This window comes from Podarcis bocagei (genome assembly GCF_964188305.1).
Source record: "Podarcis bocagei genome assembly, chromosome: 10".
NCBI classification, from domain to species: Eukaryota; Metazoa; Chordata; class Lepidosauria; order Squamata; family Lacertidae; genus Podarcis; species Podarcis bocagei.
The window spans coordinates 37209658-37227126 of record NC_138135.1 but is presented as its reverse complement, the minus strand read 5'-3'; the positions used below and the strand labels follow the sequence as shown (position 1 = coordinate 37227126).

The following is a 17469-nucleotide window of genomic DNA, read 5'->3' as shown; positions in this document are numbered from 1 at the left end:
TTCGTAGCCTCAATAAATCAAACTTGAATGAAGGAGTGTGCTCAGTGACCTGTTTCCACCTATGGAATACCCTGCTTTTGGCAGAGCTCATGCCTAAAATGCTAGAGGAAACAAATACATGGTTTTAGTTTAACAGAAGAAGAAGAAGAAGAAGAAGAAGAAGAAGAAGAAGAAGAAGAAGAAGAAGACGACGACACAAAAAGAACACCTATACCTGTAAATAATAGCTAGAACTTACAGGTACAAAAAACAAATGCAATGTCTCAGTTTTAATATAAATTTGCATAGACCTTATTGTAGTTGCAGAAAGACTTTATTATAGTTTCTCTTCTGTGTGCCTTGCAAATACTGTAGGAATATTGCAGGTGAAGTGGATAATTAATTTCACCAATGTGCATCTCCTGAAGACTCCAGAAACTAATACATGAGCATCATTTCAGTCTCATCAGCATCCTACATCTCTGCAACAGTTATAATAACAAAATACTGTAATGATAGTTTTATCAAGTGAGGTGTTTATCCAGTTTGTGATTGCCTATTGATGAAAGGGATGCCATAGGTCTTAGAAGATACAAATTGGTCAACATATTTCCTGGAAAATGTTTTGGGCCAGCAATTCTTCTGAATAGCTACAGTTTACTTTTTTTTAAAGTCTAGAGTTAATTCTGCAGATGGGAGTACCATGGAGGAGGACATGACTGCCTGCCTGAACAGGTGCACTCCACACTACAGCATATTGTTGCAGATCTTGCTTTTTAATGCCATTTACTTCAACAACGCATGCTTGATGGTGATATATTGCCAAGACTTGAAAATAGATTGAAGTTGCTTATATAACAATTACATTGAACCTTGAGATATAGGCAGCATCTGAAAGAAAGTACAACTGTGTTCATGAAAGAGTTAACCAGAGATACTACCTACTGCTACATTCCAACACACCTGAAGTTGGTGTCAGGCGAGGCAAGGATGGCATCTGATGTCCTCTTTCCTTGCCTCTATCAGTGGATGGAGAAAGTAGTTCCATGCAAGCCAACATCAACTACTGCCTCTGCTCCTCCTGCTGATGGTATCCAAGGAAAAGACTCTGAAATTTGGTGTTTTGGGGTGAGGAAGGGTGCTGGAGGTTTGGGATTCAATTAATCAAGGAGTTGAGGGAGGCAGGAAGCCGTCCTCCCCACCTTCTGCTGTTTACCTCGTTAGTTAAAGGTAAAGGTAATGGGACCCCTGACCATTAGGTCCAGTCGTGGCCGACTCTGGGGTTGCGGCGCTCATCTTGCTTTATTGGCCGAGGGAGCTGGCGTACAGCTTCCAGGTCATGTGGCCAGCATGACTAAGCCACTTCTGGTGAACCAGAGCAGCACACGGAAATGCTGTTTACCTTCCCACCGGAGTGGTACCTATTTATCTACTTGCACTTTGACGTGCTTTTGAACTGCTAGGTTGGCAGGAGCAGGGACCGAACAACGGGAGCTCACCCCGTTGCAGGGATTCGAACCGCCGACCCTAGGCTCTGTGGTTTAACCCACAGCGCCACCCACGTCCCCTACCTCGTTAGTTACTTCACCCAATTTTCTTTCATTTGAATTAGACATTCATTTATGAAGAAATATATTCAGTGGTACCTCAGTTTAAGAACTTAATTCATTCCGAAGGTCCATTCTTAACCTGAAACTGTTCTTAACCTGAGGTACCACTTTAGCTAATGGGTTCTCCCACTGCCGCGTTTCTGTTCTCATGCTGAAGCAAAGTTCTTAACCCGAGGTACTATTTCTGGGTTAGCGGAGTCTGTAACCTGAAACGTCTGTAACCTGAAGCATCTGTAACCTGAGGTACCACTGTAGTTCTTAAGAAAGTTGCAAAAGTTCTTTGTAACTTTCTTTATTCACTCTAAGCTGCTTGACCTTTAAAATGTTAAAGACAGCAAGGAACTTGAGCAAGCTTGTAAAATATATTTATCTGGATTCCTTTCTGCTGAAGATATTGTTGCTGGCTGGATTTTAGAATCCTTTGATCCTTCGTAGTGTACATGGCGAACAAGAACATAGTGTTACAATGAGATGATCTTATTCTACACATCTTGAAGAAATAATGCCGCATCTCCCCTGCATTGTGAGGGCAATGCATTTACTTGTCTTCATATTCATATAAGGAAAACAGTTGCATCACATCTATACTACGTTTGTTTGTTTCGTTGATTTATATACCACCCTTCATCAGAAGATCTCAAGGCAGTTCACATGATAAAAATACAGGATAACAACACAAAATAAATAGTTAAAACAAAAACAAAACAATAACACCCACCCACCACCCACACAAACACATTTAAAATGTTGTAGAATATTAATCAGTCAAAGGCCTGGTTGAAGAGGAATGTTTTAACTTGACACCTAAAGATGTGTAATGAAGGCGCCAGACGAACTTCCATGGGGAGAGCATTCCAGAAACAGGGAGTCACCACAGAAAAGGCCCATTCTCATGTTCCCACCCCCAGACCCCTCACAGAGGAGGCACACAAGGAAGGGCCTCAGATGATGATCACAGAGTCTGAGTTGGTTCATATCGAAAGAGGCGGGTTTTGAGGTATTGTGGTCCTGAGCTGTTTAAGGCTTTATAGGTCAAAATTAGCACTTTGAATTAGGCCCAGCAGCTAATTTGCAGCCAGTGCAGTCAGGCCCAGATCGTTGTAATATGCTCAAACCATCTTGCCGAATTCTGCACCAGCTGAAGTTTCCAAACCATCTTCAGAGCCAGCCGTATGTATAACTCATTGCAGTAATCTAATCTAGAGTTTACCAAAGCATAGATAGCAGAAGATTGAGCAGCTCTTATTGTTTATTGTCTTCTGTGATACAGTCACTTTAATAAACTCATTCAGTGTCACGCAGACATAGAAATTCTCACATTAAGAAAGGCTTCAATTTAGATGCACAGGAAAAGAAAAAGTTGATTTCCCTATTAGCAAAGGCAGCAATAGCCCCTCCCCTATTTTCAAGGTACCTGTCATTATAAATATTCAAACAACTTCAGCAGCAACTGAATATATGAGACTGCAGAACACATGAATCTGTGGTATTTTCTGTAACTGGTGGCAGCATCTGAGATCCTTGCCAGGAACTGAACCTCAGATCTTACGCACAGATTTTGTGTGCTCTTCCAGTGCACAGCGGCCACTACCAATTTCTTGCAGATCCAGTATTCTCTCGACAATAGCAAATAGCATGGCTAAGAATCATGAGAACATTTCATTGAGCAATGCTTCCCTGCCCCACCCATTTTATTACAGCCCTCATATGAACACATACTGCCACTGTGCCACTTTTAAGTATTAGGCACAGTAATTGCAAGAAATGCAGTTTTTCCACTTCTTTTTCATGACATTTTTATTTTACTCTTTTATCAGTGGTGCCAACAAAGGCTTTTTCCATACTCCCAGTTCATGTCAAGCAGTCCTCATTTGTTGGCCTTATTGTGTGTGATATCCTGAAATATCGTGTGGTGCACTTTCTTGTATGAATAACATGACACATTCCTGTCATGTCTAATCAGCAGTAAGTCCTCTTGAATTTTGTGGGGCTTATGATCAGGTAAGCGAGGTTCTGATTGCAGCCTATGTCCTTATCTCTACCTGAATGTATTTTAATTTAGGAATACTCTAAGTGTGTGTGTGTGTGTGTGTGTGTGTGTGTGTGCGCGCGCGCGCGTGCCTGTGCATGCGTATTCTTTATTATTTCTGTGACCAAGTCTTCATTTAACCCATTTTCTGTTGCAGTCATCGTTATCAAACAGCGATATCATCTTTGTGAAGCTGCATGCCCCTTGGGAAGTACTGGGAAAATATGCAGAACTTATGAATGTAAGAATGCCTTTCAGGTAGGTCTAGTTATATCTTTGGGCTTGCCATTCTGTTTTTTAAAGCTAATGTAAACCATGAAAGTGAAATGCAAATGATTGTTATTTTCTTTTTAATGGGCTACAATTTTGACTCAGTTTCAATTTTAAATTTAGGTGGTATATAGCAGTGCCACTATTTTCATGGGGGTGTTCTGTCCTTAGGCCCTTTAACCCCTTCAATGCTGGAGCCCCCTGCATACTCGTGCCCTGCTGTTTTTTAAATGGACATTTCTTTGAAAACAATGGAAAATCGAGAAGATCCAGGTACGTATGGCAGCACAGAAAAGTGCATGCCTGTTGAACGTATCTGGCATATCCAACACCTGTAGCCTGCCAGTATGTATGCTGCCTTGCTAGAGGGGAAAAAAGCACCTTAATACTTAAGCATCTACTACAAAGAAAAAGTGTTCAAATGAAGAAGATAAATACATTTCATGACTTTTACAAAAAAAAAACCCACAGAGCTAAAATATTGTATAATACTAATGGCCAAATTAACTTCAAAATGTCATTTAAGAAAATTTTGGTATATTTGGATATATATGAACTTTAAATATATATAAACATGCATTTTAATGTATTTTTAAATCTTACGCCTGCTTTATATTAGATTGCTTAGAGAGAAAAAACTTAAAATAATGTTTGTTTGGCTTATACTACCGTAATTAACATTCAAACAGCCTAACTCTTTTTTCACCTATATAGATTTACATTAGTGTAAGTCTGTAGAATGAAATGTTGGTGTTTTAATTTGCAGAGAGTATACACTGAAAGAAAAATACGAGTTCAGAATTTGCTGAGCAATCATAATCTGTGACCAGCTTTCCCAGATTCTAAGCAACTCTTGATGTCTCCTTCAAGAGCTGTTATGAAAGTCTGCTCTTTTAGCTATTAACTCCCTCGCCAGAGCTTAACAAGTTGGAGAGATCAAAGCTATTTCAGTGTGGATTCAGTTTTCAAGATAAGGCACACTCTTCCGAAGTCGTCTTTATCCATATTTTAAATCTCAAAAGGAAAACTAAAATTTGTCAAACTGTACTATGATTATAAACACAATGCAGCTTGTCCAGGTGAATGCAATTTGCCACTTTCCAGGCAAAGAAAATTTTGAGCCCCTCCTGTGACATCACAAAGGCTCCTCATATGGATGAGTTATGGCCATGAGCTCTGTCCTGCCACACTGCATCTTTTCTCTTGCAAGGGGTTCTCCAAAACAAAAACACCCAGGTGCTTTCTGTTTGCTTTGAGGGTCTTACTGTGGCCACAGGTTTCATTATTGAAAGCATGGTGGGCACTCAATTTTGGGTAACATCTCATGGCACCCATAGCCAGGGCTCTTTAAACAGCCATTATGAACTTTCTCTGCCAATATATTTTCTTTATTACTGGTGCTGCTGCATTTTGTAAATTAAATACATTATTGCATATTAAGCAAATCAGAATCACCTTGCTGGATTTGACCAAAGTCTATCGGATCCAGCATTCTGTTTCCAACAATGACCAGCCAGATAATTCTGGGCGATATATCAAAAGGATACAAAAGTAATGGCTATACCCTACTGCTCCCTCACTCCGCCAACTCTGCTACTTGAAAGTATACCAGTTCTGAACATGGAGGTTCTGCTTACTTACCATGCGGCAATACCCTTAATGAGATTGCCTAATCTTCTTAAAAAGATAAAAGTCACCTTGTATAGATGACCAAATGTGGGGATAACCATTGCATGGAATGGATATATGGGAGTGTTCTCATTGATCTTCCTCCCAGCTTTCGCACATTGCTAGGCTCTTCTGCATAGAGCCTATGAAACTACATTCCATGTAGAAGGGCTGGTGGTCATATGAAGTTTCAGCAGGACCTATGGTTACAATCCCAGCTCTCACCCTCAGAATTGATTATCTCTGCATTTGGATACCATACATATTATGGTAGGGAATTACATAATTTATGAATAAGTACTTCCTTTCATTGACAAAAGACCAGAACTATCAAAAAGCAGGAGCACTTCACTCCCTACACCAGTGAGGGGAAACCTGTGCTCCCCCCGATGTTGTTGGATTGCAACTCCCAACATCTTTGCCTCGTGTACTGTTTATACAATATTGTACAATAAAGCAGGATGGATATAAGGAAAGAGCCATTTTCAAATCAAATGTGCATTCTAGCCAATATAGCTTCACATTCACACAGATAAAACAAATGCAAAAACTAACTTATATTTCATTTGACTAATACCAGGGTGGGCAGACAGTAGAACTGGATCTACTGGTATGGCCAGGATAGATCAGCAAGAATTTCTGGCTCCCAAGAGCAGCAACAAAATGACCACCTTCCTAGCTCTAAATTATAACTGCTGAAATGAAGATAGTTCAGAGTTACCAGGAATGGAATTTTTGTGTAGAAGGACCATGAGCTCTGTTTACTTCTGGTACTCAAGAATAATTCCTGGGTTCATATTTATCTAATCTAAGTATATGCCCTTTAAACCATGCTCCACTTGGTGTATCTTGGAGGTTCTGGTAAAAATTGAAGTAGATCCCACAAGCCTTAAGTCTGCCCACTCTTATCTAAGGGGAAAGCACTTACTAAACACTTAACTAATGCTTCTGTACCACATGCATGCCACTTCTTAGAGAAGAACTGCATCACTGTCACTAACACTAGCACCACCTAGAGATGTGCTGCATGTAAAGTTATGGCAATTGGCCAGTGCCAGGGTTTGCCTAGCCTGAGTATTAATTGCTGTATGTTCCCCAGTTTGAAGCACATGCGGTTTATCAAATGCTGTCTTTAACCATTCAATTTTTGATGTTGAAATCACTGCGTTAAATTTATTTATATTTGCATTTGCCTCCCCAAAAGCAGCCATCAGTTTCCAGGATCCTTTTGAAAGGAAAAAGGCCCCTCTCTTCATGCATGAACATAAACGGAAGAAAGAAGAGTAAGGGGAACAAAAAAGTGTTTCCTCAAGTTCCATCATACCTGACACTTTTGTGGGTTTCTGTGATGGTTCTGTCTGTTAATCTCTCTCTTTAGTTTCTTCCTCCACCTCTTACAGGCTTCTATCTTCAATCTCCTTTCCTTCCTTGCTAGTTCATACTGTAACTGACGATGGGTTTTCTTCTCGACTGGCTTCATTTTTGCTGTTCTTCCAGGAGAAAAATCTATTACCTGCATCGCCGGTACAAGTTCCTGAACAGGTTAGTGATGTTTTTCCTTCATCAGAAGAGGCCAGCTGGCCATGGTTGATGTAAAAGTTCGACCACAGAAGCCGAAGCGAAATAATCAACTGTTGTTTCTGCAAATACAGTAGTTACAATGATTTTTGTGTGTGGGTAGTTGAATTGTTGTTGGTTTCAAGGCATTACTGTCATCTCATGGTTTGTTCTAACATGTATGTTCCACTTGAAAGGCTCTTAGGACCAAAGACACCATTTGTGCAATTGGAAAATTGAATTGAACAGATGTTTTGTTAGAGTAAAAAGCATGGGTATCCAATCCAGTCATACACACCATACATTTAAATCACATTTACCCCCCCCCCAAAAAAAAGAGTTTACCTCTCATATAGCTATAATTCTGAGCACCCTTAACAAACTACAGCTCTCAGGATTCTTTGGAGAAAATAATGTGCTTTAAATGTATGGTGTGTAGACAGCCCAGAACTCAGGAGTTTAGGGCACTTTAAACCCCAATGTGGTTGGAGGCCCCACAGCTTTTTGCCTTGTGAGAAAATATCTCCTTGGTACCTCTGCAAATGGATCTTGCATCTGGCAGTTCCCCCCACAGTTAGAGGATGAAAGGACCAGCAGATAAAAGCAGGGTGAATCTTTGAAACCAAACAAAAGCAGGCAGAATAACTATAGAAAATGTAACTAAGTGCAAGATAAAGCTCATAATGAAGGCCTCGTGAGCAGTCTGTTAACCATAAGCACACAAATCTTCCACAGTGATATGCATTAGGGAAGTAAATAATGATGGTTTTGTTCTCCATATTAATGAATCAGTAATCATCAGAACTTACTTCTTGTATGTATCATAGCTTGACCTTAATGGGACTATTTTATATTTATATTTATTAATCTTGGATGTATTGGGTTCCAGATTTCGAACTAACATTCCAGGGGGAGGTTTGAGAAATAGTTAGCTTAGAGAACAATTCAAAAGGCTTTTAACGTTGTGTGAAGTAACTATGTTTTAACATAATAAAAGTGATTCCCATGGAAGTGTCTTTAAGGGGGGGGAACGTGTTTTCAGACCTGGAGAAAGAGTGGGAGGAACTTGGGGAGTTAGACCTGGAGGACCCTGGGGAGTGTCCCAGTGGAGTTGGGAGTAACAGATTCCAAACCCCAAGAGATGTCTCTTCCCAGGGAGGGTCCTAGCAAGTTAGGGCATGGAGATCTGTCCCCAATAGAGGCTTAGGCAAACTTTCAGAAGTGCCTCCCATTACCTCTTTTCCTTCCCCCATTACAGCTGGGAATAAATTTGAATCTGAAGTGGCATTCACCCCACCATAGCTGTCAATGTTTCCCATTTTTTAAGGGAAATTCCCTTATTCCGAATAGGATTCCTCGCAAGAAAGTGGAAAAGTTGACAGCCAAGCATCCCACTTCTTTCTCCAACCTCACCTATTTAGCCCACAAGGATTGCCCATTTGCTTGCCCACCTACCATGCTAAATGCTGTGCCTACCCCATTTTTTAAAAGGAAGGTGCAGGGGGCATGTTACTTTTTAGTTCAGTGTTTTAGCTTGTGCTTAGCTAATGTAACTTCTCATGTAACCACAGATCCTTGCAACCTGTGGCTGCCTTATGTACTGTTCTAACCTGAAAATAAAAGGCTTTGACCTGTTTATTTAGTATTCATTCTGATTCCTTTGTAGGGAGGTTAGGCAAAATTGGCTGTATGAGTATTCATTTTTATTTGTTTGCAAGGAAGTTAGATGACATTGCCTCAAAGCAAGTGTTATCTCACATTTCCTAGTGCATTTTCCTGTGATTTTCCTTACTGCAAAAACCCAGTCTTTTGAGTAAACAGGTTTGCACAAGACCTTCAAATCAACTACAACTGTGCAACCTGAATTGGCCAGTATGTGATTGAATTCCATCCCAAAATAGTGACAGTCTGAGAAAAAAAGAGATGACTATGGATGAGGTGAAAAAGCAATAGGTGGTCAGGCCTTCAAGGCAGCAACTCAGAGTGGCAGTGACAAGGCCAGACTTCTGATAACTAGTTTAAGCAGGATTAGATATGCTACCTAGGACCAACCAATCAAGGCAAGGTAATAGATACTAAAGCTTGAACAGTTACTAATGCAGGGACTAGCTTACAATATAACAACACAAAACCCAAACTAAATAAGAAATCCACTGTGCATGCCAAAACCTATGGGTGCCCCTAGTTCTTTGAATCCCAGCCATTGCATTTCTGTTTTACAATTAATAATGGAAATAGCTAGTTGGGCTTGGTTGCCACATTACTTGAAGCCTATAAATGGCTCACAGTTTGATCTTAGTCCCTGACCTAGTTTAGATCAGGCATGTGGAAGCTTCTTTGGAGCCTTATTCATCCTACTACATTATTCACCCTTCGATTACATGGATATCATAAAGCAAAACTATATTTTGTTTATTTGCTCCAGGTAAAGTAGGGTTGCCATATATTTTTAAGGAAATTTGCCAAAACCGACACTGCTGACATGAGTTGTCTTTTGTAGTATGCATAGTGCTATCTTTGTCATGCAGCAGAACTTGCTTCAGCCAGCCCCATGCTAAATGAAGGCACCTATAGTGTTTGAATGAAATATATAATAAGCTCAGGTCTGACTCTTTGCCTAGCACTGCTAACTCTGATGGGCATTAGCTGCCCAGGATCTGAGTCAGAGGGGTTTTGGCTCATGTAGGCAAATCGGTTTGTATGTACATTTGGGAGTGCACAATTCTCCCTTTGTACCTACTTCTCCTTAAATTATTCAGTGAATGTTTTAGCTGAATATTCTTCAGCACATGAATATTGATTGGCACTTCATGATAGGCTACAACGCCTGCAATCCCTATTCACTGGCCATGTCTGCTGGGGTTGATGGAAGTTGCAGGCCACATTGACTAGGCCTGTCATAAGGTATAGGACAGGCATAGGCAAACTCGGCCCTCTAGATGTTTTGGGACTACAACTCCCATCATCCCTGACCACTGGTGTCTTGTTAGCTAGGGATGATGGGAGTTGTAATCCCAAAACATCTGGAGGGCCGAGTTTGCCTATGCCTGGTATAGGAGCTCTCAGCCCAGGGTGCGACATTACCAAGCTGAATGTTTTCCCACTCCTACTCTACATGAAAAGTGTGATCAGCAGGGAACTGTCATTGCAGAACTGAGGTACTGATGTGGGTGGGAGGGGGATTCTACAAGAGGATGCTGTTTTCATTGACATCTCCATATCATGTAGTGAATATATTTTTTTAATTCATTTTCTTACTTATGTGTTCAGTTTCTTAGCAGACTCACCTTCAACAAGAGGGGTTGCCTCATGTGGCTTCAGACCATGCCCTTATTAGAGCAATTTTACCAGGAAGTTAAGATGGTATTTTTAGCATCTTCTTCCCAGAACAATAGGAGATGTATGCAGCAAAGAACTTACCAGTGAATTGGTATTCTATGAATCATATGGAAGCAGTGGTGCTTTTTGCCCTATTACATCACAGCTATTTGCTTCCTGGCACCAACACCATTTCCTGTAGAGATCTTATTGACACTAGGATCAGTTTCCCACAAAAGAACCAATATCAACAGTGCATACTGGGTTATGTTGACTTAATGACTCAACGAGTTTGTGCAGGCTCAGTTCTGGCCAAACTAGACATTACTCAGGAGTTTTGTAGTGCTTGGGGTGGGAGATGCATGACTTACCTCCCTGTTTTTACTGTGTCCCATACCTATTGCCCTATAAAAGGCCTTTACTTTGATGCAAACAAAATATCAAACTAGAAAACACCTATGGCTGCTTTTCATTTAAAGTAGATATATCAGTAAACTATTCGCATACTTGCTATTTGCATATTGCCTTAAACACAAGCTGAAGACACAGATGGCCTTGAGCCAGATTCGGAATCCCTAAAGAAATCTCCATGTGGATACAATGCCTGTTTGTTTCTATTGCCATTATGTCGTCAGTCTTTGACTTCTGTTTGTTTCCACCTGTTGGAAAGGAGATTATTAAATCTAAGAACCAGCAGTGCTTCCAGCTCTTGCGGTGTATGATTTGTCTTCAGAGAGTCCATAAATTCTGCAGCGTATCAGGACAGTGTTGCTGAAACAAATTGACAGAGCAGCTTTTTAAAGGAGCACCCTCTGTGAGACATGAGTGGGTGGCAAATGGAAGCAAAACGATTAATTTCTCTAAAGTTCTGCTGCCAGAGCTTTCTACTGTGGTTTCTGAAATCCTCATGCTTAAGCATCCTTCGTATAGTTTTGGCAATTAAGGTGTAAATTTAGATTAAACCAGCTAAAAATGAAATTGGCAAGAGCTTATTTGGCCTTCATTGATATTTGCTGCATTGTAGCAAGTGCTTCTGTTCTGTCAGGAAAGACATTAGAGACAAGAGCGGCAGGAAATACTGTTCTGTTGGCATCTTGCTTGTTCATAATAAGTCCCCTGAGTAGTATTTTGTGTGAAAGCAGACCCTCCTTCCTGGGCTAATAAAAGTTTAGGCTTTTGAGAAAGTTGTGTTTTTTGGAGAAAACAATTCTCATGGTCCAAGTTCTCTATTTCAATTCCCAGGAGTCAGCTACCACTTCCTTGCCGCAGTCTCCAGAGCCCTGAGCCTCTGATTCAAATTCTAGGGTGGTAAGGAGGGAGACATTTCACAGGTGTCCCTGCCTTTGATCCAGCACACAAAGGGAACCTCCTATTCCCTTCCCCTCCATTCTCAATCTGTTTGGCGAGGCAAATAAATGCTTTACGGCCTTGAGAGGTTGGTCCACGAAATCCTCTTTTGCTATCTGTAGTGAATCAAACAGGACTAAGCTAGTCTGATAGTGAGCACTCTGATTTTGTAGATCACACGCAATTAAAACTAATTGGTTCTACTGTAGTTTATACAATTCTGTTCTAGAAACTGCTTTAAAGCATTTTCACTTTTCTTTTCAACCAAAAGTGTTCCCAGAACAGCATATAGATCAATTAAAAAACACGATGCAACAAGCAGTTTCTGAAAAATCCTTATATGTAACTTCCCCATAAACTTGTGTTGTCCATATGCGTATGATTGTACGTATTAAGAAAGTACCCGCCTCGGTTTTAACGTTTAGCTTTATGTTTCCTTTTGTCTTGCCTTTCACGTGCTACAGAATCGAGAAACAATTAAGCAGGTTTCGAGGATGGTTACCTAGAAAGCCAATGAGGTTGGACAAGGAAAGGCTGCCAGACCTGGAGGAGAATGACTGCTACACTGCCCCATTCAGTCAGCAAAGGATCCATCAGTGAGTGTTGTAAGGAAGACAAATTTTGAGATGAACTAATACTGCTACAGTTTATTTTGGGGATAGCAGCATATTAGTAAGGATGGACCCCTACTGAACTGCTTGAAATTTTGCTCAAATGCTGCAGTTGCAGCCCTTTGCATCATTTCCTCTGGCTCACCGGGTGAGGCACAGCCCTGTGGTAGGGGCCTCTGATGGACCCATTTGAACTTGGGTTGAGGCGGGCAGTTCACCTCTCGGCCCAGCCGTGGGAATTCCTGAACGGCTGGCTACATGTGCACTCTGCTGCCAGGTAGGATGGCCGAACACAAGGGGCCACAACCACTGGGCCCCCTAGAAAGGGGTAAGCAGCCATTGCAGCGATTGCAGCCATTTCATCATTTCCTCAAGACTTCATTTTCTAGTTGACAAATTAAAAGGGGTATTGATGTGTTACGTGAATGCACCACAGCTTGAAATAGTTCATTATTTTTGTTTAATTCATTCCATTTTGTCCTGCTTTTCTGCATGAAATGTGCTCATAACTTTGTAGAAACATAACAATTCCAATTCATTTATAAAAACAATAAAATGGCATAAAAATAATTAAAACAGCAGCAGACTTGAGGATGCTTTTAAAGTTTGGATAAGAATAAGAATAATTTTATTATTTACACCCCACCCATCTGGGTTTGTATCACAGTCAAAATCTGTATTTTGTACTGCATCCCTAAACCAGCTGTTTAAGACACAAACTTAATGTAGCTCTTAGCATTGCCCAAACAGCATTTAAAAATCTATCTATCTTCATGTTGTATATGCACAAAACCTGTTTACATGAACAGATAATGCTTATATGGAATTCTTTTGATATGGATGGAATTTTCTGAAAATCTTGATGTTGAGCTTTTCTGCATGGATTCCCCCCCCCCCAATTCTCATCTCACTCCTTAATCTGAATGAGAATTTCCCCCAATAATATGAAATCCTTCCATATTATGTTAATAATCATCACCATCATATAGCTGAAAACATCAGGAAGAACTTTCTGACTGCAAGAGCTGTTTGACAGTAGAATGGACTCCCTTGGGAGGTGATGGACTCTCCTTCCTTGGATAATTTTAAGCAGAGGTTGGATTGAGATTCCTGCATCCCAAGGAGTTGGGGTAGATGACCCTTGGGGTCCCTTCCAACTCTATAATTCTATGTAGTAATGAAGGAACAAAAATCAGCTGTAACACTAGATTGAGTTTTGAATTACTTTATCCCTGGAAGTTTTAGGAGTGCATGTGACTTTCAGAATGCTAATAATTAATAACAGAAAAAGAAGGTGGTGTGTTTTGTTTCCTAGTAGAATTTGTGGTACATTTATTGCATATGACATTAGATCCTTCGATGGGAATTAAAAGGGACAAAATTTCCTTACAAATAGGTAGTGAGTGCATGAGACTGGTATCAGTGAATTTTAAATTGCTTGTCTCAAGGCTCACCTCTTCAGGCCAAACAAGACATAATGCCTCCCACACAACAGTGTGAGTGATTTTTAAAAGTAAATGGCAGGCACCTTTGCTTTGATCCAGATTGGGCCCCATGTGCCTGCTATTTGTATTGCGGGAATGGGGGAGCCCCAGATTTACTTTTTAAAAATACTTATGCAATTGTTAGTTGTGTGAATGGCCTGTCATCATGACCCTTAATGACCTTGCAATAAAGGCCAAAATCTACTCTTGTCCATCTGGAGACCTTCCTGTAAATCAAGGAGTTGTTGCGTGGCCTTTTATGAAAGGGGAACATTACATTTGGCCTCAAGCTAAAGTTTGCAACCTGGAAAGTTTCCAACAGAGAATGTATCAAAAGAAATTAATTGGCTGGCTTTCAGCTGCAGTCCTGTTAGTTCAAGGCTATTCTTTAGATGACAGTTTGGTGCATTGCCTTTATTCTGCCTTATTAAGCCACTGCAAGAACATTTTTAAATTTCCAAGTTTCCAGTTTTACTCATCTCTTAGGAAGTGCAAGTAACAAGGAAAGGTGCAATGTTATGAGAGATGGCGCCCCCGGGTTTCTCCGTCCTCCACCAGTCACGGACTGTGGGCCGGGGGGGAGGGGTGGCAGTATTAATCCGGGAAGATTGTTCTTTCAGGGCTCTACCATCGCCATCGATCCCCGGCATTGAATGTGTTGGCCTAGTGTGGGGCTCCGAGGAGAGCTTGGCTGTCTGGCTGGTGTACCGGCCACCTAGCGCACCAGCAGCCACCCTGTCAGGCCTGCTGGAGGCGGTGGCCGGCTGGGCCTTGGAGTTCCCTAACCTATTGGTATTGGGAGACTTCAACTTCCACGCTGATGCCACTCCCTCCTCACAGGCTCTGGACCTGGTGTCTTCCATGGCGACACTAGGGCTCTCCCAGTTTGTTTCGGGCCCCACACATCAAGCAGGCCACACGCTGGATTTGATCTTTGGCGCCGGTATAGATGTGATCATGTCTCCTTCGATGAAGGTGCCATGGTCTGATCACTACGCTCTGAAAGCCAGGATTGACTTTCCACCCCCACCCTGCTTAGGTGGCGAGCCGATTTGGGCTCGCCCGCGGAGGCTGATGGACCCGGATAGATTCCGTCAAGCCTTGCGGGACCATGCTCCCCCTGGCGACTCATTGACTGAGCTTGTTGAGGGCTGGAATACCCAGCTCCTGGCAGCCATCGATGAGATCGCACCTAAGCGCCCTCTGCGACCCCGCAGAAACCGGGCTCCCTGGTTTACCGAGGAGCTTCGGAAAATGAAGCGGGACCTCAGACGGCTAGAGCGAGTATGGCGGGGTGCCCGTGACGGAGCCTCAAGAACATCTTATAGGGTTTTTATGAAAACCTATGAGATGGCAGTGAAGGCTGCTAAGAAGTCTTACTTCTCGGCCTCCATTGCATCCGCTAGCTCTCGCCCGGCGCAATTATTTAGTATAATTCGGTCTTTAACGTCCCTTGAAGGACAGCCAAATTTAAATAACAATCTGACACACAGCTGTGAGGCATTTGCGAGCTTTTTTGCGGAGAAGGTCCTGTTGCTCCGCCATGACCTCCCTGCCAATTTGGATACAATAAAGGAACTGGAGGCCCCTCGACTGTCCTCGGGTCCAGTATTGGACCACTTTGACCGGATATCTCCAGCCGATGTGGACAGATTCCTCCAAGCTGGAAAGCCCACCACCTGTCCTCTGGACCCGTGCCCGTCATGGCTGATTAGAGCGTGTCCAGACGAGGTGCGGGGCCCCCTGGGGGATATCATCAATTTGTCCCTTGGCACCGGGATATTCCCAGGGGAACTGAAGGAGGCGGTGGTGCGTCCGCTCTTAAAGAAAACATCATTAGATCCCTCAGATCTATCCAATTACCGCCCGGTCTCGAATCTTCCATTCCTGGGTAAGGTGATTGAGAGAGCGGTTGCTGAACAGCTTGGTAGGTTTCTGGATGAAACATCTGCTCTGGACCCATTCCAGTCCGGCTTCCGCGCTGGTCATGGGACCGAGACGGCTCTGGTCGCCCTAACAGATGATCTCCGCAGACAGCTGGATCGAGGCGGGTCGGGGCTGCTGATTCTTCTAGATCTGTCAGCAGCCTTTGACATGGTCGATCACGAACTCCTGGACCACCGCCTTGCCGACGTGGGGATCCAGGGCACAGTCCCTCAATGGCTGCGCTCGTTTCTCTCTGGTCGGGGACAGAGGGTGGCGCTTGGGGGGGAATTGTCATCACGCCACTCCTTGGTGTGTGGAGTGCCTCAGGGTGCAATTCTCTCCCCGATGCTTTTTAACATCTTTATGCGCCCCCTCGCCCAGCTTGTCCGGAGTTTTGGGCTGGGTTGCCATCAGTATGCTGATGACACCCAACTCTATCTGTTGATGGATGGCCATCCTGACTCGGCCCCAGACACACTGACCAGATGTCTGGAAGCTGTGGCTGGATGGTTACGTGGGAGCCGGTTGAAGTTAAATCCTTCGAAGACAGAGGTCCTCTGGCTGGGGCGGGACGATATGGGATCGAGGGGGCAACTCCCATCTCTTGCGGGGGTGCAATTAGTGCCAGCACCGTCCGTTAAGAGTTTGGGTGTAATCTTCGATACCTCCCTCTCTATGGAGTCGCAGATTACAGCTATAACAAAGGCGGCATTTTTTCATCTCCGCCAAGCTAAGCAGTTGGCCCCTTATCTCTCTCGTCCTGACCTAGCCACTGTGATCCATGCGACGGTCACCTCCAGACTGGATTATTGTAACTCGCTCTACGTGGGGCTGCCCTTGAGACTGACCCAGAAACTCCAGCGGGTGCAGAATGCCGCGGCGAGACTCCTTATGGGGTCTTCGCTGCGAGAGCACATTCATCCGGTATTATACCAGCTGCACTGGCTCCCGGTGGAGTACAGGATCAGGTTTAAGGTGCTGGTTTTAACCTTTAAAGCCCTATACGGCCTAGGACCCTCGTACCTACGGGACCGCCTCTCCTGGTATGCCCCACAGAGAAACCTACGGTCTGCAAATAATAACATCCTCAAGGTCCCAGGCCTCAGAGAGGTTAGGCTGGCCTCAACTAGAGCCAGGGCCTTCTCGGCTGCAGCTCCAAACTGGTGGAATGCTCTGTCAAAAGAGACTAGGGCCCTGCGGGACCTGACATCTTTCCGCAGGGCCTGCAAGACAGAGTTGTTCCGCCAGGCCTTTGGTCAGGGCGCAGCCTGACTCCCTCCTCTGGCAACCTGCACATAATTCTGCTTAATTGGTTGCCATCAATTTGATTTAATTAATTTTTATAATGAAATATTTTTAGATTGTGTGATTATTTGATTGATTATTTTATTGTTGTTAGCCGCCCTGAGCCCGGCTTTGGCTGGGGAGGGCGGGATATAAATAAAATTTATTATTATTATTATTATTATTATTTTTAAAATCGGGCGCAATTAAAATAAATCCCCTGTCATTCAAAATACATTATCTGACTTTTGGATGTTTCACTGTATCCCTTGCATAAACATTGTTTATGTTGCATTAGGCATCTGAGAGTCCTCCATGGCACCCAGGAAGTGAGGTTGTACCCTAACCCCAAGATTTTTGGTAGGATCCATAATTTTCATGTTGTC

The 17469-nt window shown here is 42.8% G+C and overlaps 1 protein-coding gene across 6 annotated transcripts in view; it reads left to right on the top strand.

The window, feature by feature from the left end:
• The window catches only part of ANO4 (anoctamin 4), a 146500-nt gene that overhangs the window by 90888 nt on the left and 38143 nt on the right, over positions 1-17469 (top strand). For 5 of the 6 annotated variants that reach the window (XM_081209443.1, XM_081209446.1, XM_081209442.1 and 2 more), the window contains 4 exons: positions 3776-3876; positions 4060-4161; positions 7054-7098; positions 12243-12374. In XM_081209443.1, the coding sequence (XP_081065569.1) occupies positions 3776-3876; positions 4060-4161; positions 7054-7098; positions 12243-12374 (380 nt within the window). The remainder of the gene's footprint in view (positions 1-3775; positions 3877-4059; positions 4162-7053; positions 7099-12242; positions 12375-17469) is intronic. The other variant, XM_081209444.1, reaches the window with a different exon arrangement.